Source organism: Ovis aries, chromosome 15 (assembly GCF_016772045.2).
Source record: "Ovis aries strain OAR_USU_Benz2616 breed Rambouillet chromosome 15, ARS-UI_Ramb_v3.0, whole genome shotgun sequence".
Classification (NCBI taxonomy): Eukaryota; Metazoa; Chordata; class Mammalia; order Artiodactyla; family Bovidae; genus Ovis; species Ovis aries.
In genome coordinates, this window is record NC_056068.1 from 52,740,645 (window position 1) to 52,756,853 (window position 16,209).

Below are 16,209 nucleotides of genomic sequence, written 5' to 3' on the forward strand. Positions count from 1 at the left end.
GGCTGGCCCACACCGCTCCACCTTCTGGTGTTTCCTCAGAAGGTCTTCCCTGCTCCCACTCTGAGGACTGTTTTAACAAGGGAGGCTCTCACAGCCTTGGCCGTGCAGGGAAAGAGGGGTCCAAGGGGCTGGCCCTAGCTGGGACTAAGTACCCCCTCCCCAGCACCAGCACCTGGACAGACAGAGCTCTGGACTTCACAACAGTGAGGCTGGTCTCCGGCAGCTGAGCCAGGGCCAAGGGGATCCAAGCGTCCTCAATCACTCTCTCCTTCCCCATCCTCTAGCCCCACACCTGGCCTGGGAATTCTGGACCCCATACGGGTTTCATTTACCCCACCTTGTTGGCTATACAAGGTCCTGCGGAGAGTGCTGGGTTGGGGTGGGGTGGGAGGACAGAGGTTTACAAAAAAATCTGGTCTCTCAGGGTGCTCAGGGCTGATGCACTGGGATGACCCTGAGGGATGGGATGGGGAGGGAGGTGGGAGAGGGGTTCAGGATGGGGAATACATGTACACCCATGGCTGATTCATGTCAATGTATGGCAAAAACCATTACAATATTGTAAAGTAATTAGCCTCCCATTAAAATAAATAAATTAAAAAAAATCTGGTCTCTGCCCTAGTTGGCACAGCCTTCAGCAAGACCCCAACCTGGGCAAGAGTGAGTACCCAGGAAGACCTGTTCCCAGAGCTCCATGGAGGAGGGGCAGTAACTGACAGACAGACAACCATTGTACTTGGTTGACAGTGATCAGGAGAAAGGGACAGAGAAACTTATGTGGCCTCCCAGAAGAAGAAAATACTTTCAGGTGAGGGATCAGGTAAAGCTATTGGTGGAGGTGGCATTTGTGCAAAGTTGGAAAGAACAAACATTTAGACCAGCGGCACTGGGACATGCATCCTAAGGCTGGGCGGCAAGAAAGGCCACTGGAGGAGAAAGCAGGAGGAAAGGAAGGATTAGGGGGTCAGGTCAGGAAGGCTCTGCCTTCTGCTGTGTAGGCACGGGAGGCTGGTGGCAGCAGGAAAGAAGGCTGGGTGAGAGGGGGGAGGTCCGTGTGCTCATCCCAGCCCAGCCACTGATCCACTGTGCAATTTCTCTTGGGAGGCCCACAGTAGGCCTGTATGCCCATGCCTGAGTACTCAGTAGGGAAGTGGTGTGGCCCCAAGTCCCTCAGCTGCTGCCGATAGATCCCAATTCTATGGGGCCTGCTTCCAGAGTACCCTCCACTCCAAAGTCAGGCTGTCCTCTTTCCCTCAGTCTCCCAGACATACCGTCACAGGAGGCCAGAGGAACCTACCTCGGAGCAAGTGCAGCGGAGGCAGTACATCAGACCCTGAGGCTCCAGGTAGGGGTGCCAGCTCTCGCCGGGGGAGTATCTCTTCCCATGGAAAAGGCAGAACATGTCTGGGCCTGGCAAACCAACCAGTACTTTGTGAGTCCCAGGAGGCTCCAGCCCGGAGTCCCTGCTTCATCCCTCCTTCGTTCTGGCTCTAGGAAGGATGTCATCTGGACACTCAAGCAAAAGAGAATCCATAGGACATGCTCTCCTAGTCAGGGGGCCAGAATGACTGAGTTTCAATATCAGCTTGACTGGCTGTGTGACTCTGGGCATGTCACTGGCCCTCTCCGAACTTTGACACTTCTCTCACAGAGTGGTTAGAGGATCAAGCAGTGAACACGCCTTTTACAGATTTAAACTGTGGTAGAAATGTTAGTTATTATAATTAGATGAATAATCTGAGGCCCAGAGAGGCCAGACTATACCTCTTAGGACACACAGGAAGTCAGTCATGGAGCAAGGATGACACCCGGAGCCTCTTGACTCTCAGAGCACGGCTCCTTCTGCTCTCACAGTCACGCTTGCTTCCCTTTCCTTTGTCCCATTTGGTTTATTCATTTACTACATCTCTGCACCATCCTCTCTTGCCCCCTGCTGCTCACCTGCCTATGCACGCGCGCGCACGCACACACACACACACACACACACACACACACACACACACACTCCGGGCCACGGATATATCTTTCGAATAAAGCTACTGACAGCAGCTTTCCTGCTTTCATACTATTCTGTGTCCCTATATCTCAGTGAGCTCTGACCGTTAAGTGTTTGAATCAGGAAAGCAAAGTGCTGCCCAGTGAAAGGTTGCTACAAAACTGACTTTTAAAATATCCTTAAAAATGGTCAATGGTGCTACCACTTGCACATCAATTGATTGTTTTTGTAATGATTTACAAATGATGTTTACAAATGATTTACAACTGATACAAGCAATTGATATGTTGATATGTTGTCATATTGATATGTTGTCAATATGTAGATGAATGCTTTTAAGAATGATTGAAATAGTTTATTTCCTTATGTGGGTTAAGTATCTCTCCTGCAATCCTGATTTCTTGAGACCTCCACCCCTCTGTCCTTCCATAGCCAGTCAGTTGCCCAGTCTTTTGAGCTCTGTCCTGAATCTCGTGTCCTCACCCCTCACCAGCTCAGCCCCAGGTCAGGGCTTCGTGTTGGGGGCTGAGGCCTCCTTGCCCTGCTGCTCTGCCTCTGGCCCTATCCCTTGCCAACCCTCCCGCATACAGGTACCTCGTGATTTTTACAACAGAGAAAGGATGCTATCATTCTACAAAACACTCTCCGTTACGTAAAGAATAATCTAAGCTCTTTTAGGGGGGAATCTGGAAGGCCCAGAACAAGCTAAGTGTCCATAAAGACAGACTAAATTAAATGAGATTGAAAGTTGGAGAAAGGAACCAATGTTTATCGATGATATTCTATTTATATAAATTACTTATCTTATTAGCATCAATGTTTTGACAATTAAATTGGATAATGCTTGGAAAACACTCACTTAGCCCAGTTCCTGACACATAGTTGAATGCTATAATTACGACGATTATGGTAACAATGACCCTGCTGGATGGGCATTATCATCTGTTCCAGATTCAAGAGGATAAGGCACTTTTGCAGGGTCATTGGGATTGTTACTTACCATTGTTAATTGTAAGAAAACTAGATGAGAAAACTGAGGAGCCGCAAAGACCAAGTTGACTTGTCTGAGGCCACCCAGCTATCGATTTGAACCCAGGACCCCATGCTCCCAAGCAGACTTCCCTGCAGTCCACCTTACCTGCTACGGTTTTTGGCTCAAACTCAGGGCCTAGAGGTTTCTTGTCCCCACTGGCCACCATCCCCCTTTCCCAAATTTTTTTTCTTCAGTTCAGTTCAGTCACTCAGTCGTGTCCCACTCATTGCGACCCCATGAATTGCAGCACCCCAGGCCTCCCTGTCCATCACCAACTCCTGGAGTTCACTCAAACTCATGTCCATTGAGTCGGTGATGCCATCCAGCCACCTCATCCTCTGTCATCCCCTTCTCCTCCTGCCCCCAATCCCTCCCAGCATCAGGGTCTTTTCCAATGAGTCAACTCTTCGCATGAGGTGGCCAAAGTACTGGAGGTTTTTTTTCCCTTGGTCCTCTATTAATCTAGAACCCAGAGGTTGCTCTCCATGCCTCCGTCCTGCACACTTTCTAGAGTCTCACACTTTCTGAATCATTCTCTTAGACACCTAAACTCTGCAGAATCGCAGAGCGTCGAAAGCACTACAGGAGCAGGAGCAGCTCGCCCTGGAGACAGGAATTCCCCCTCCACGTTGAGGGTGGGCTGGAATGGAGGACAGGAGCTAAGGGCCATTCCTAACCTTTAGAAAGCTGCCTTTGTGAGAAGCTGAGAGCAGCCTCCTCAGCTCCCTGCACTGCTTCTGTTGTGTCTCTTGGGTTTCCCAGAACAAAGATTTGAGGCCATGGCCATGACGCCCTCAGGGTCTGTGCTTCGGTGGCCACTGGGGACCACGGCTTGGTTTGCCCCATCTGCTCCCCAGCCCCACAAAGTAGAGGGGGGATCAGACAGCAGATCCCATTCCCAGCAAGGCCCCGGCTGGCCCATATCAAATGAGCTGTGTTTATCTCTCAGCCTCCGCTGGCAAAGAGGGCAGGACACAGGCCCAGCTGGGGTGCTTGTCAGAGCCAGCCCAACTCTCCAAGGATTGAATAATGTCTTTCTTTCTCAGTCCCCTCCCCCGACCAGGAAAGGGCGCAATTGCAACACTGCTGCGGCCTCAGGACTTAGCCTTGCTGTTGAAGAAATCTTGTTCCATCTTCCCTGCAGCCTGGCCCCTGTGCCAGCTGGCACCCCCACTCCATCCCCTCGCCTGCTTAGAGCATGAAGACAGAGAGAATGTATCAGCCCATGCCCAGGTCAGGAGGCGCCTGCCCCCCACTGATGGACCTGGCAGCAGCTAAGAATATGGGGGGCCTGGCAAACTGTCCCTCAACCCCAGGAGCTACAATTCCCACCCCACTACGCCCTCCAAGGTGAGAAGCACAAGGAAGGGTGGCATTGCCTGGAGCTCCCTCTTTTTCTAGGGAGGTGAGTGCCCAAGGCCACACCAAAACCAGGCAGGAGGAGGAATTGGCAAGACTGCAGGCTGCCTCCGTCATGCAGCTCTGGCACGCGCCCCATCCTTGCACTTGGCTGGTAAGGGGCTCTAGCTCCTTATGCCACGAATTCACTGTGTGATGCTGAGGAAGACTCTTGCTTCCCTTCTCTGGGCCTCACTTTCCCATCTTCAAAATAAGGAGTAGGCATGAACTCTGATCTTCACAGGTTTTCTGTACAGATGGTTTATGAATCCATGATGTCAACATTCTAAGACTCTAAGGTTCTAATTTTCTAAGACTTAAGATCTGAGAGTTCCAAGCTTCTGAGAGCCTGCATATCATGAGACAACAAAGCTCCTAGAACTGCATGATGTTGTGATTCTAAGATTTGATCACTCAAGCTTCCATGACTCAGGATATGTGGATGGTTCTGTGCACCTAGGCTCGCAGGGGCTCCAAACAGGGTAGGATGAGGCCCAGGCAGCCAGTGCAGCCGATCCTGAGAGACACAGAGAAGGAGCAAAGTCTGTTTCTCACATCCCCTCCCTTCTCATCTCCTTCCTGTGGTCCTCTGTGGTCTTCCCACTCCGGCCCTGGCACCCCGCCACCACATCTCAGGCCACCCATCATCTCTGTCTCCAACTTGGGGACCAATTGCTCCTTCTCTCAGGGGACTTAAGGAGTTAATGGCCCCCAGCAGTGATGTCTAAACCAGGAAGACATTAGTGGAGGAAGTTTTTGCTTGAGGAGGATGACTGGAGCTGTTCTAGACTTTAGAGAGACAGAGAAGAACAGGGACAGGTCTCATACCCCTCACCCAGTGTGTATATAGTCCCCAAACTCTGATTTCAGAGTCAGATAGGCTGGGGTTCCAATTGAATTTGGCTTTATTTGCGACGTGCATTTAGACAAGCTATTTAAACACTTCGGGCCCCAGTTTCCATATTTGTCAAATGGTCGAGTAATAATCTTGACCTTTTGGGGGTTATTGCAGAATTAAGTCAAATAACATATATAATATGACTAATGCCTGCTACATATTAGATGCTCAGCCAAATGGCAGACTAAAAACAAAGAGAGAAAAAGCAGACCTTGTTGCTGACCCCAAATTACCCTAACAATTTCTGTTTCTCATAGTTTATTCTTTTTACTCCCAGAATCCTACGGGCAGACCCCCAGGTACCCAGAACATCATGGTACCTGCCACTAAGGCCAAACATTCTAGATCTCAAGATTGGAGGCAGAGAGACCACAGGAGGTTGTTACAGTCATCTCTTCTGAGATCATGCTGACCTGGAGCAAGGCAGAAGCAGTGCTGGGGGACAGAAATACAGATTTGAGGACTACCTACTAGGTACAGTGGGTAGGCTTTCAGACAGACTGATAAGGGTGGAGAGGGTGAAGGGGCAGTCAAGGGTGGGACTGGGGTTTCATGCCTGAATAACCAAGTGAATGTGGGGTTCTTAGCACATAGGCAGTAAATGTTATCATTAATTTTGATGTTTTATTATCATTAGTAATAGTAACATTGGTTCCTTGATTCATGTACTGAGCATTTTGTATATCAAGCTATACGTGCCCATGGACCTGGTACATGCCTAAATAAGACATAGTGCCCACCCTCAAGGAGCTACAGCCTAACGAAGAAGACAGATAGATATAATACATACAGTCAGACAAATGCCATAACAGTGGAAGCCCGGGATCTTCAGGGAAGTCTTCCCTGAGCAGATGCCTGAACTGGATCTGGAAGGAGTTAACAAGGTGGAGTCGGGCAGAGAAGAAGTTGCATTCAAAGGCACAGGGGCGGGAGTGACTGTGGTCCAGGTAGTCCCCTGAAGGTGCCTGGGGTGTGCTGGGTGCTAGTCCCTCTCCCTGCAGGAAACACCCACTTGGCTAGGCCAAAGCCGAATCTCTGTACCTAGCCTGATGATTGAATTTCATTGACCTAATCTGAATTCAAGGTCGCTACGTTTATCAGGGCTCTTCCCTGGTGGCTCAGATGGTAAAGCGTCTGCCTACAATGTGGGAGACCTGGGTTCGATCCCTGGGTTGGGAAGTTCTCCTGGAGAAGGAAAGGCAACCTACTCCAGTGCTCTTGCCTGGAAAATCCTATGGACAGAGGAGCCTGGCAGGCTACCGTCCATGGGGTCACAAAGAGTCGGACACGACTGAGTGACTTCACTCACGTTTATCAGACAGACTCTGCTATCTTGTTACAGTGTTATCATGTCACTCCAGCCTATGATGAGCAGGCTCCCACCTGCTTTTTCAGCAGAACTCTCTGTGGTGGCCCTTTTTTAAGCCTCACATCCTCCTGCTAAATTTCTCACTCTTCCCATCCCCACCCAGCCCCTACCCTTGCTCCTTCATGCTTCTGTACCTTTTTAACCCATGCTCTTTCTTCACCTAGAATGTGATTCTCCATCTCCAATGTTGGACCAGCTCCTCATCCTCCAAAGCCTGTTTAAATGCCATCCTGTGAAGCCATCCCAAACTCCCAGGCCACTTGCCAGTCCTTTCTGGCAGTCCTACAGACTGAGTTCAGCCCTCTGCCACAATTTGCATCATACTAGGTTAGAAGTACTTTTTGAATGGACTTCTCTTCCTTACTAAACTGTGAGTCTCTTGAGAGCAAGGGCCAATGGCATACATTTCTGTATCCCCAGTGTTCTGTGCAGAGCCTACACAGAATCCGCGCTTGGTAAATGAATGTGGGATGAAAGAATGGAGTTAAGGGAAGTTCTGGAGGAGGAGGCTATTGCTGGTCCTTCATCTTGGAAACCTCCTGCTTCAACAAAAAGAGAACTTCATTTTGTGACAGAAGAGCCAAATCTCTTTGGGCACTTTGACCTTGCCGCCTAACAGAAATTGACCCTGGACCTCCCCTTTCCAGTTCCCATCATCTGAACTCCTAAACTATTCACCAAACATTATGTACAAAAAAGCCAGGAGCCCAGGAAGGTATGAGGCTGAGTGATTTCAAGATCTTCACATGTAAGTCCAAATTTCCAAGCTGTCCCATCCAAGGTCATCCCAACAGTCTGCCTTGAGACTCTCATGGTCTTTTAAGATCTCTTAAGATCTCTTAAGGAGTAGTCAGGAGTGGGTAGTGTTGCTGGGAATTCTTCCAAGGGGAGGCAGAAAAGACAGCAAGAATATTCCGGGCTGCAGAACAGGCAGGATGAGACCAAGAGAAGGGCACCAGGTGGACCTGGGGCTGGAACTGCGACTGGCTTGACCCTAGCCTGCAAGAACTCAGGAAACCTGAGTGAGCCAGCCTGCATGGGGATGTGAGAACGTTTACATTTCTTCCCTCATGCCCACTCTGCTGTACTTTATTTATTTATAGTTCCCTTTCACACCAACAAACTTGCTCCTCTCTGAGACATAAGCTCTGTGCTGGGTACTGGCACTCAATGAGGGAGGCCTCCTAAGGGAATCAGAAGTAAAAACCTCGGCTCCTCAGTAGATGAGCTGTGCAGTCTAGGGAAAGGACCCTGGCTTCTCTGAACCTGAATTCTTATCTGGCACATGATAAATGTTCAGGAGCATAGAGGGACCTTAAAGGAGAGAGTCAGCAAACCAGGAAAGACAGCTCAGTTGCCTGGCAAGGGTCAGTGGGTAGAGAAGAAACTATTTACATTTGCATTCTCTGTTTACATTCTCTTCTTCCATGGACATGTATTAATACATTTATAGGTTCAAAAAGTCTTAGAAAGAGAAGGAAATGGAAACCCACTCCAGGATTCTTGCCTGGAGAGTTCCATGGACAGAGGAGCCTGGCAGGCTAAGTCCATGGGGTTGCGAAGAGTTGGACACACTGAGTGACTTACACACAAAATCTTAGAAAGTTAGGGATTGAGAGATTATGTCCAATCCCCTATTTTACAGATGTGGACACAGTTCCAAAGAGAGTCTGAGCCTGGTCTAAGATAATTCATTTTTGCCAGCATGAACTCCAATGCCAGTCCTCGGATCCAGGTAGATGGGGGCTTCTCATAGGAATGCCCATCCCCTAAGGGACAGGATCGGAAGAAATGGGTTTGAATTGCAAACGGAAGGTTTTAGCTGAGATAAAGGAAGAATCCTGACTATAAGTATGGGTAAAAGAGTATGAAACAGGCTTCTCTGGGATGAGATCCTGCCCAGAGGCAGAGGGATGCTGGCAATGACCTCTGCATTGCACCTTCCAGCAGCACTGCTCGCATGCCAGTCCTCTTCTTTGGGAGTCCAAGGATTCAAAGTCTCTCTCCCAGAGCCTGGTGCCATGGCCGGCGGCTGGGGGAACTTGAGAGGCCAGCCCTGGAACAGGTGCAACAGCTGGAACAACTGCACAGCTGCTGCCCAGCTCTGTCTGCTCGACAGCCTGCAAGCGAGTGAGTGAGACAGAGACCTCTACTGGTGGGAGAGAGGTGCAGAACCTCTAGATAGAGGCAGAGAGGGGTCTGACCGGAGCCAGATGTCAGCCCTCTGTACCCACTGTCTCAGGCCCTCTAGGCCCTTTCTGTTGGTTTCTGATTCTCAGTGGATGTCTGTCTATCCACTCCTCCTTGGAGGGCAAGGGTACCAGGCTGCAGACCCACACTCCCCCAATTCCCTTTTCCAAAGGCCAGAGCAGACCCTGAACCAAGGCAATAGCATCTTTGGGTCTTAGGATCATGAGATGTTAAAGCTGGAAAGATCCTCAAAGATTATCTGTTTGACTCCCACCGTCTTGCTCTACAGCTGGGAAAAGTCAAGGGAAGACAAAGGCAACCTGCCGTGGGTCACAGTTGGAACTGGAGGCAGAGCCAGGACTGGAGCCTTGACCTTCTGACTCCATCTGTACCATGTCATATCAGGGAAGCTCCTTTCCTGCCCCACCCTGCCTCTGGGGTCTGAGGTTTTGTCACCTGGGACCAAAAACTTTGATTCCCATAGTATACATAAACCTTGGAAGTAGAAGAGCTAGTGGTTTTGCCTGATAACCAACTCTCTCCTGAAGTCAGGATTGGATGGAGGGAGAGATGAAAAAACAGAAGCAGCTGTACACCTTAAAGTTGGGGGGGGGAGTTAGGAGAGGGGGTACAGTTGGCAAAGGAAGAGCACAGAGAAGAGGAGCTGACAGAGGAGAGAGCACTGGAGAGGGAGTCAAGGAACTGGGCGGGTTCTCATTCCACAGACAGAAGTGGGGATGGGTGCCCAACGTGACTGACGTCATACACGCATGTGGCTCAGCCTGGGACTGCACTGGCGAGCGACCAGATCAGGGGCTCACCGTGGCTAAGGGCTTTAGGTGGGAATGGAAATGGGGCTTGATCCATAGTAGCGTCTGAGGATTAGAGCTCAGTCTGTGGCTGGAGTTGAGACTCAGTCTGGGCTGGGATCAAGGCTCAATCTGTGGCTGGAAATAGAGCCAAGGATAGAATAACCTTTGCTTGAATACCCTTACACTTTAAACTAATGAGCAAGCTGCCATACATGTTCACAGGCCCTACACATTCTGCAGGACGGGGCCATCTCAGGAATCAGACACCACAGGGTTTGAGAATTTCTATCTGTGGGTACCACTTCTGAAAGCACCTAAGATGTCATCAGGAGATTTCTTACTTACAACAGGCCCCAGATCTTACTAACTAAACTTACTAAACTAAGATGAGGGCCTTCACAGGGGACCTTCAAACAAGACCTTGCTGCTGATGCTAAGTCACTTCAGTCTTGTCCGACTCTGTGCGACCCCAAAGACGGCAGCCCACCAGGCTCCCCCGTCCCTGGGATTCTCCAGGCAAGAACACTGGAGTGGGTTGCCATTTCCTTCTCCAATGAGGGCCTTCACAGGAGACCTTCAAACAAGACCTTAGCAAATGACTATAGGATTGTTTCTAGATTCATAGGTTATTAGCATTACACAGAATGAGGCTCAAAGAAGGAAATGATTTGTCCTAATTCACACAACCAGTCAGTGATAAATCAGGGACTAGGATCCAGGTCTCTGTTCTTTTCTTTAATAAATTTGCTGTGTGACCTTGGGCAAGTCACTTGCCCTTTCTGGGCTTCGGTTTAACTGTAAGGATTGGTACACTGAGGGATAGAAACAGAAGACTTTCAAAAGTTCTTTCAGCTTTGAAATCGCAGCATCTTACACCCCTTTGACTACCTCCATGTCACCTTAACTCAACAATTCTGCTCCAAGGTTTTTCTTGCATGTCGGTAACTAGGCTCCAGTCTAGGGGAGATGGAATACTGGCAGCACCTAGTGAGCAGTATGGCCCAAAGAGTGGAAACACAGAGGAGGGAAGATCAGAGTGGATCAGGTGGCAGGGAGAGTTTGCTGGAAGAGGTGTGACCTAAGCTAGGCTGTAGAGGGCTGACAGGCTCTGGGCAGCAAGGAGGAGAGCTGTGGGGAGGATATGAGCAATCTACATAAAGATGATTCTAGGCCATCTTTCTAAGATGCATCCAGGGCAATGAAATCTGGGGGGTTAAGAGCCATGTGCCCAGTAGAAGGGAGGCAGGCAGTAAGGGCATCCTGTGCTAATTCTCTTTTAAGAAGCAACGAGAAGGTGTTGGGAGGAAACCTCCAGGCCTCAGGGAGGAGGAGGAGACACTGACAGAGCAGTAGGCATTGTGCTGGGCACTTAACAGTCATCTGCTCTAATCCTCCCAAGAAGCCTTCAGGTGAGTGTGTGTCTTAGATGCAGAAAGTGAGGCTCAGAGAGGTTGTCACTTCCAAAAAGCCACACAGCTACTAAGGGGCAGAGCCAGGACTGGAACTAACACTGGGCTCTTTTTAGGACTTGTTACTAAGGACTTCTGTGAATCTCATGCTGGTGGCCGCCCAGAGACGAACAGACATGCAGCCTGCCCTGATGATCAGAGACAGGAATGAAACAATACCCAGCAATGCTGGCTCCAGAAAGTCATGTGCAAAAGAAGGCAGAGATGGAGGAGCTGAGCTGTGGAGAGGAACGTGCTCTAGGCTGGGAAAATGGGGTTTCATCCCAGGCTGCACCCGGCGTAACCTGGGGACCACTGCCCGTGCTGGGCCTTGGTTTCTTTACTGGGTATGTCTGCATTTACACTAAGATGCTTCCTTCTTTTTAAGAGAATCTTTGGTTTTGTTCTTCACCCTCCCCGCCTTCCAAGAGAGGGTCAAAAGATGGGTAGGAGGTCCGCCACCAGCCTATTGTGGAAAGAGTGAGGAAACTGAGGTTCAGAGAGTTGATATCAACTGACGGAGGTTACACTGTGTACAAGTGGAAAAACATGATTTAGGGAACGTGTTTTTCGAGAACCTACCATGGACCAGCTAGTTGCTGGTGCTGGTTGCTTTCCATGTTTTCTTCAGTTTAATCCTCAGAACAGTCCTGGGATTTTCACTCCCATTTTATAGATTAGGAAACTGAGGCTCAGAGACATATCTGCCTCCTACCAGCTGGTGGTCAGCAGATCTGGGATAATGAAGACCCTGGTCTATCTCCCTGTGCCCTGCTGCCTCCCAATGTCACAGCTCAAAATCAGAGTTCCTTCCAGGTGCTGTGGGACTGGGGGGAAAGCATCAGATAGAGAATTAAAGGGTTCTGGCTTCAGATGGCTCACTAGCTCTGTCAACAGTGAGCAAGTTTCTTCCTCTCTCAGTCTAAGTTTTCTCATCTGTAAAATGCAAATGATAATACCCACCTGACCGGAGTGTTGTAAGCCTCAAAAGAGAAAAGCAACGGGAAAGTCCTCCTAGTTAACTCTTCTTTCTTTCCACCGGCTCTCTTTAAATGCAATAGCTTCTTCATCATCACACACTTGCCGCCAAACATGCCAGACTCTCTGCTAGGAATAAGCATCCCCCGCTCCTCCAGAAGAAGCACCGTGCCCTGCCCTCTCTCCCACCGCTCTCAGGTCCCTCACCCTCGGGTCCGTGGCCGCAGCCCCCTTGGCTCTGAGTCTTGCCGAGTTCCCCCCAGTCTGGTCAGCCCGAACTGGTCCGCAGAGAAGCCGCCACCCTCCCGGCACAGGTGCTCCCTGGATGGCTGTCAGAACAGTCTGGGGTTCCAAGTCCCGGCGCTTTCCAGTACATCCCGAGGGCTCCCTCTTCTGCCACCCAGCACACCCACTCCGCTACTTACGGGCTCGTGCGTGGGAGTCCAAGGGGAACCAGAGCAGCGCGAGTCCCAGCAAGGAGGAGAGGACCCTTACCTCGGGAACCATCCTTCTTCCCCAGGGCCAGGCCCTCAAGCGCTGAGCCGGGAGGGGACTTGGGGGAAAGTGAGATGAGGGGGACACCGACGCCCAGGGGCACAAAGCAGTCCACAGACCCGGCGAGGGTTAGGGTTAGAGATTCAGAGACGGGTTGGGAAGAAGGTGGTGAGGACAAAAAGGGAGGTCCACGGTGGAACAGGAGGAAGGTGGAAAGCAAACGCAGGGAAAGGGTTGGAGGGATACAGGAAGGTATGCACGCGGGGAAAGCAATTAAAGTAAAGGAGAAGGTGAGAGGGAGGGGAGGAGAAGAAAGACGGGAGAGGGAGGAGCGGAGTCCGCCGAGCGCGCAGCGTTGGGCCAGGCGCGCGGGGCCGGCGGGCTGCTCCGGGCGTGCGGGCTAGAAGCGGCCGGCGCCCCCTGCTCGCAGAGCTCGGGGTCGGGCTGCCGGGTCCTGGAGCCCGGCGGCGCGGCGGTACCCGCGGCGGCGACGGCGCGGCGGCCACGGGGGGAGGCTGCGCGCGGGCCGGCTGTGCACGCCAAGGGCGCCAGGCGCCGCGCTCGGGCGCATTTGTACTTTGCCGCGGGAAGCAGGCAGCCCCGGCCTGGCGCTGGCCTAGCCCTGGCGCCTCCTCTGGGGCACCGCGGGCTCGGTGGATTGGCCACCCGAGAAACAGGCCCACTTTCCCCCTCCTCTCTCGTGCCGGTCTCTGGGACAGACGCTCCAGGCGCCGCGCCGAGAGGAGGCGAGGGGGCTGGGGAGGAGGAAGGAGCCACCCGGGCCACGGGTTTTAACCCCTGACTCCCCGCGGCGCCCTGAGCCCAGGAGGACTGAACCCTGTTAGAAACTTTCTGGTGGGGAAGAGAGAGATGTCGGGGTCGGAGAGGCGAAGCGGGCTGTGGAACCGAGAGGCGCTCAGGTGAGGGAATTCGACGGTGCTTGCACAGAACCCCGCCTCTGGATGAAATCGGGACACTTGCTGTTCTTAATTGTCTTGGCCACTCCACCTGAGTCTGTTTCCCAGATCCCCATGCTAAAATGGGGACCTTAGTATCTTAAGTATCTTTTAATGTTTTTAATGTCTTCCCACAGTTGTTTCGCACGTGGGATGAGCACGTCAAATCACTCAGATCTCAAAGAGAAGGGGTCCGAATTCCATGCGCCTGGAATGCTCCGATGAGTTATCCCCGAATCTAGAGGCACCATGCGGGATCCCTGGCCCTTCCTCTGCGAATCTTCTGCTCCCTCCCACCCCACCCTGGCACTCCAGAAGCAGGACTCAGTCTTTCCTTTGCCTCTGCAGGTAGGGCCTGCACCTTTCTGAGAGGGTTGGTCATATCAATCCTCTTGAGTAAGTGCCTTAGGTGGAAGCATTGTCTTTCTTATCTGAAATTGATGGGGTCGGGGTGGGGGCAAGGGCCTGGAGCCCCCCACCTCAGCCCATCCTTGGTGCCCCATACCTCGTGGTAAATGAGTGTATGAATTAATAGGACCTAAGAGGAGTCGGACATGACTGAGTGACTGAGCTGAACTGAACTGGAGAAGAGAACCACCAGCTCTGTCCAGACAAGAAACGCTCAAACTCTGAACTCAAAAGGACAGGGCCCCTGTCCTGGCTCTCTCCCTAGCTTGCTTGAATGTCTTGGGTAAGTTCATCCATCCCCATTTTGGACCTCAACTTCCTCCCCAGGGGAACTTCTTGCAGAGCTGCTGGAAATTCAGTAAATGTTGGAGGGGAGCAGACTGGGAAGAGTAAGAGATAAGACAGAAGGGATATTGAACCACATCCTGCTCTGGTAGGGAATCACATTTCCAGGTTGAAACACTTCTGACTGTGTCTGTAAAGATAACTGGGGTCCCCACCTCCTGTGTTGCCAGTTGATGCTCTCCAAGAACAGAGAGTGCTGGAGGAACCAGTGTTCCCAGAAACAGAGCTTCTGGGGGACCTCCCTGGCAGTCCAGTGGTTAGGACTTTGCCTTCCAGTGTGTAGGGGTTGGGGTGGGAAGGGTGCAGGTTCAATAGCTGGTTTGGAAGCTAAGATCCCACATGCCTTATAGTCAAAAAATAAGAACCTAAAGCAGAAGCAATATTACAACAAATTCAATAAAGACTTTAAACATGGTCCACATCAATGAAATCTTAAAAAAAGAAAGAAAGAAAATAAACAGAGCCTCCCCAGAGCCCTCTGAATCAGAGACAAACATTATCTGCCACTGGTGCCCTCTAGGCTTAATTTCTTCTTCTCCAACCTGGCCACTTCCTCTCCCTTGAATATGCTTCGTTTTAACAGATGATGAGATCCTTGGGTGGGGAAAATCCCCTGGAGAAGGAAATGTCATCGTGCTTCCCTTTTTGCTTAGGCTTTCAGGGCACTCAGAGTTAAGTTTAGTGTTTAATTGAAGAAATAATCTCATCCCAAGGATCTGGGACAGAGATCTTTTCCTTTCTCCATCTTTGTTTAAAGTCTGCTATATACATAGATTCAACTCAGATAAAGGAGATGGATTGACATTGCCCTCCCCTATATCCTATCCATTCTACTTCAGGAAAGGTCTCTACCATAAGATCAAAAAGGTGTTAACACACCTCTCCATCCTTAATGTTCTCAGAGTTCAGGCCATCATCATCTCTTACTGGACTTCGCTAGTAGCCTTTTAGCAAGTCTTCCGCCCCTAGTGTGGGCACCTCCAATCTATTTTCTTCACACTTGCCGTAAAAATTACGTAGATTATTCCTACTGACAAACCTGATCACATCATCTTCCCACTTAAGACCATTATTGAAAGTAAAAAGAAAAAAAAAATATTAAGTGCAATGTGATATTCTGGCTTGGATTCTGGGATAGTAAAAGGACATGAGTGGAAAAACTGGAGAATAAAGTCTATTAACTTATAGTCATGTACGAACATTGGTTTCTTAGTCTTGACAAAGGTGCCATGGCTATGTAAGGTGATAACACTGGGCGAAACTGGGTGAAAGATCCATGGTTCTTAGATAAAAACTCTGTACTACCTTTGAAACTTTTCTGTCAGTCTAAAATTCTTTCAAAATAAAAAGTTTATTAAATAAATAACAGGATAAAACATTATCGACTTCCAATTGTCGACAGATTCAGTTCAGTTCAGTTCAGTCGCACAGTCGTGTCCGACTCCTTGTGACCCCATGAATCGCAGCACGCCAGGCCTCCCTGTCCATCACTAACTCTCCAAGTTCACTCAAACTCACGTCCATCGAGTCGGTGATGCCATCCAGCCATCTCATCCTCTGCCGTCCCCTTCTTCTCCTGCTCTGAATCCCTCCAAGCATCAGGGTCTTTTCCAGTGAGGCAGCTCTGGATTCAAGGCCGCTTGCATTGTGGCACGTACTGCCACCTACCCTACTCTCACCAGCCACTTGCCTCCCCACCTGCCCACGCACTGTCTAATCTCCATGGCTTTCTCTATGTCTCCCTTCTGTCTAGACTATCTTTCTCTTCCTTCATGTAGTGAATTCTGTTTTACTTTTCAAAAGTCAGCTCCGAGTCATTTCTCTTTCAGGGCTTCCCTGAGTCCCCCAAGCGAAGCAAATTTTTGGTAGCAAATGGTATTTTA

General features: G+C 50.4%; 1 protein-coding gene across 3 annotated transcripts in view; it reads right to left on the bottom strand.

Moving 5' to 3' along the window:
* The window catches only part of CHRDL2 (chordin like 2), a 35,140-nt gene extending 21,976 nt beyond the window's left edge, over positions 1-13,164 (bottom strand). For 2 of the 3 annotated variants that reach the window (XM_004016321.6, XM_012096048.5), the window contains exons 1-2: positions 12,548-13,164; positions 1,298-1,410 (exon numbers count right to left, since the gene is read on the bottom strand). In XM_004016321.6, coding sequence (XP_004016370.1) covers positions 1,298-1,410; positions 12,548-12,629 — 195 coding nt within the window. In that variant the 5' untranslated portion in view covers positions 12,630-13,164. Of the gene's footprint in view, positions 1-1,297; positions 1,411-12,107; positions 12,502-12,547 lie in introns of those variants that run through there. The other variant, XM_060400019.1, reaches the window with a different exon arrangement.
* Positions 13,165-16,209: the final 3,045 nt, after the last annotated feature.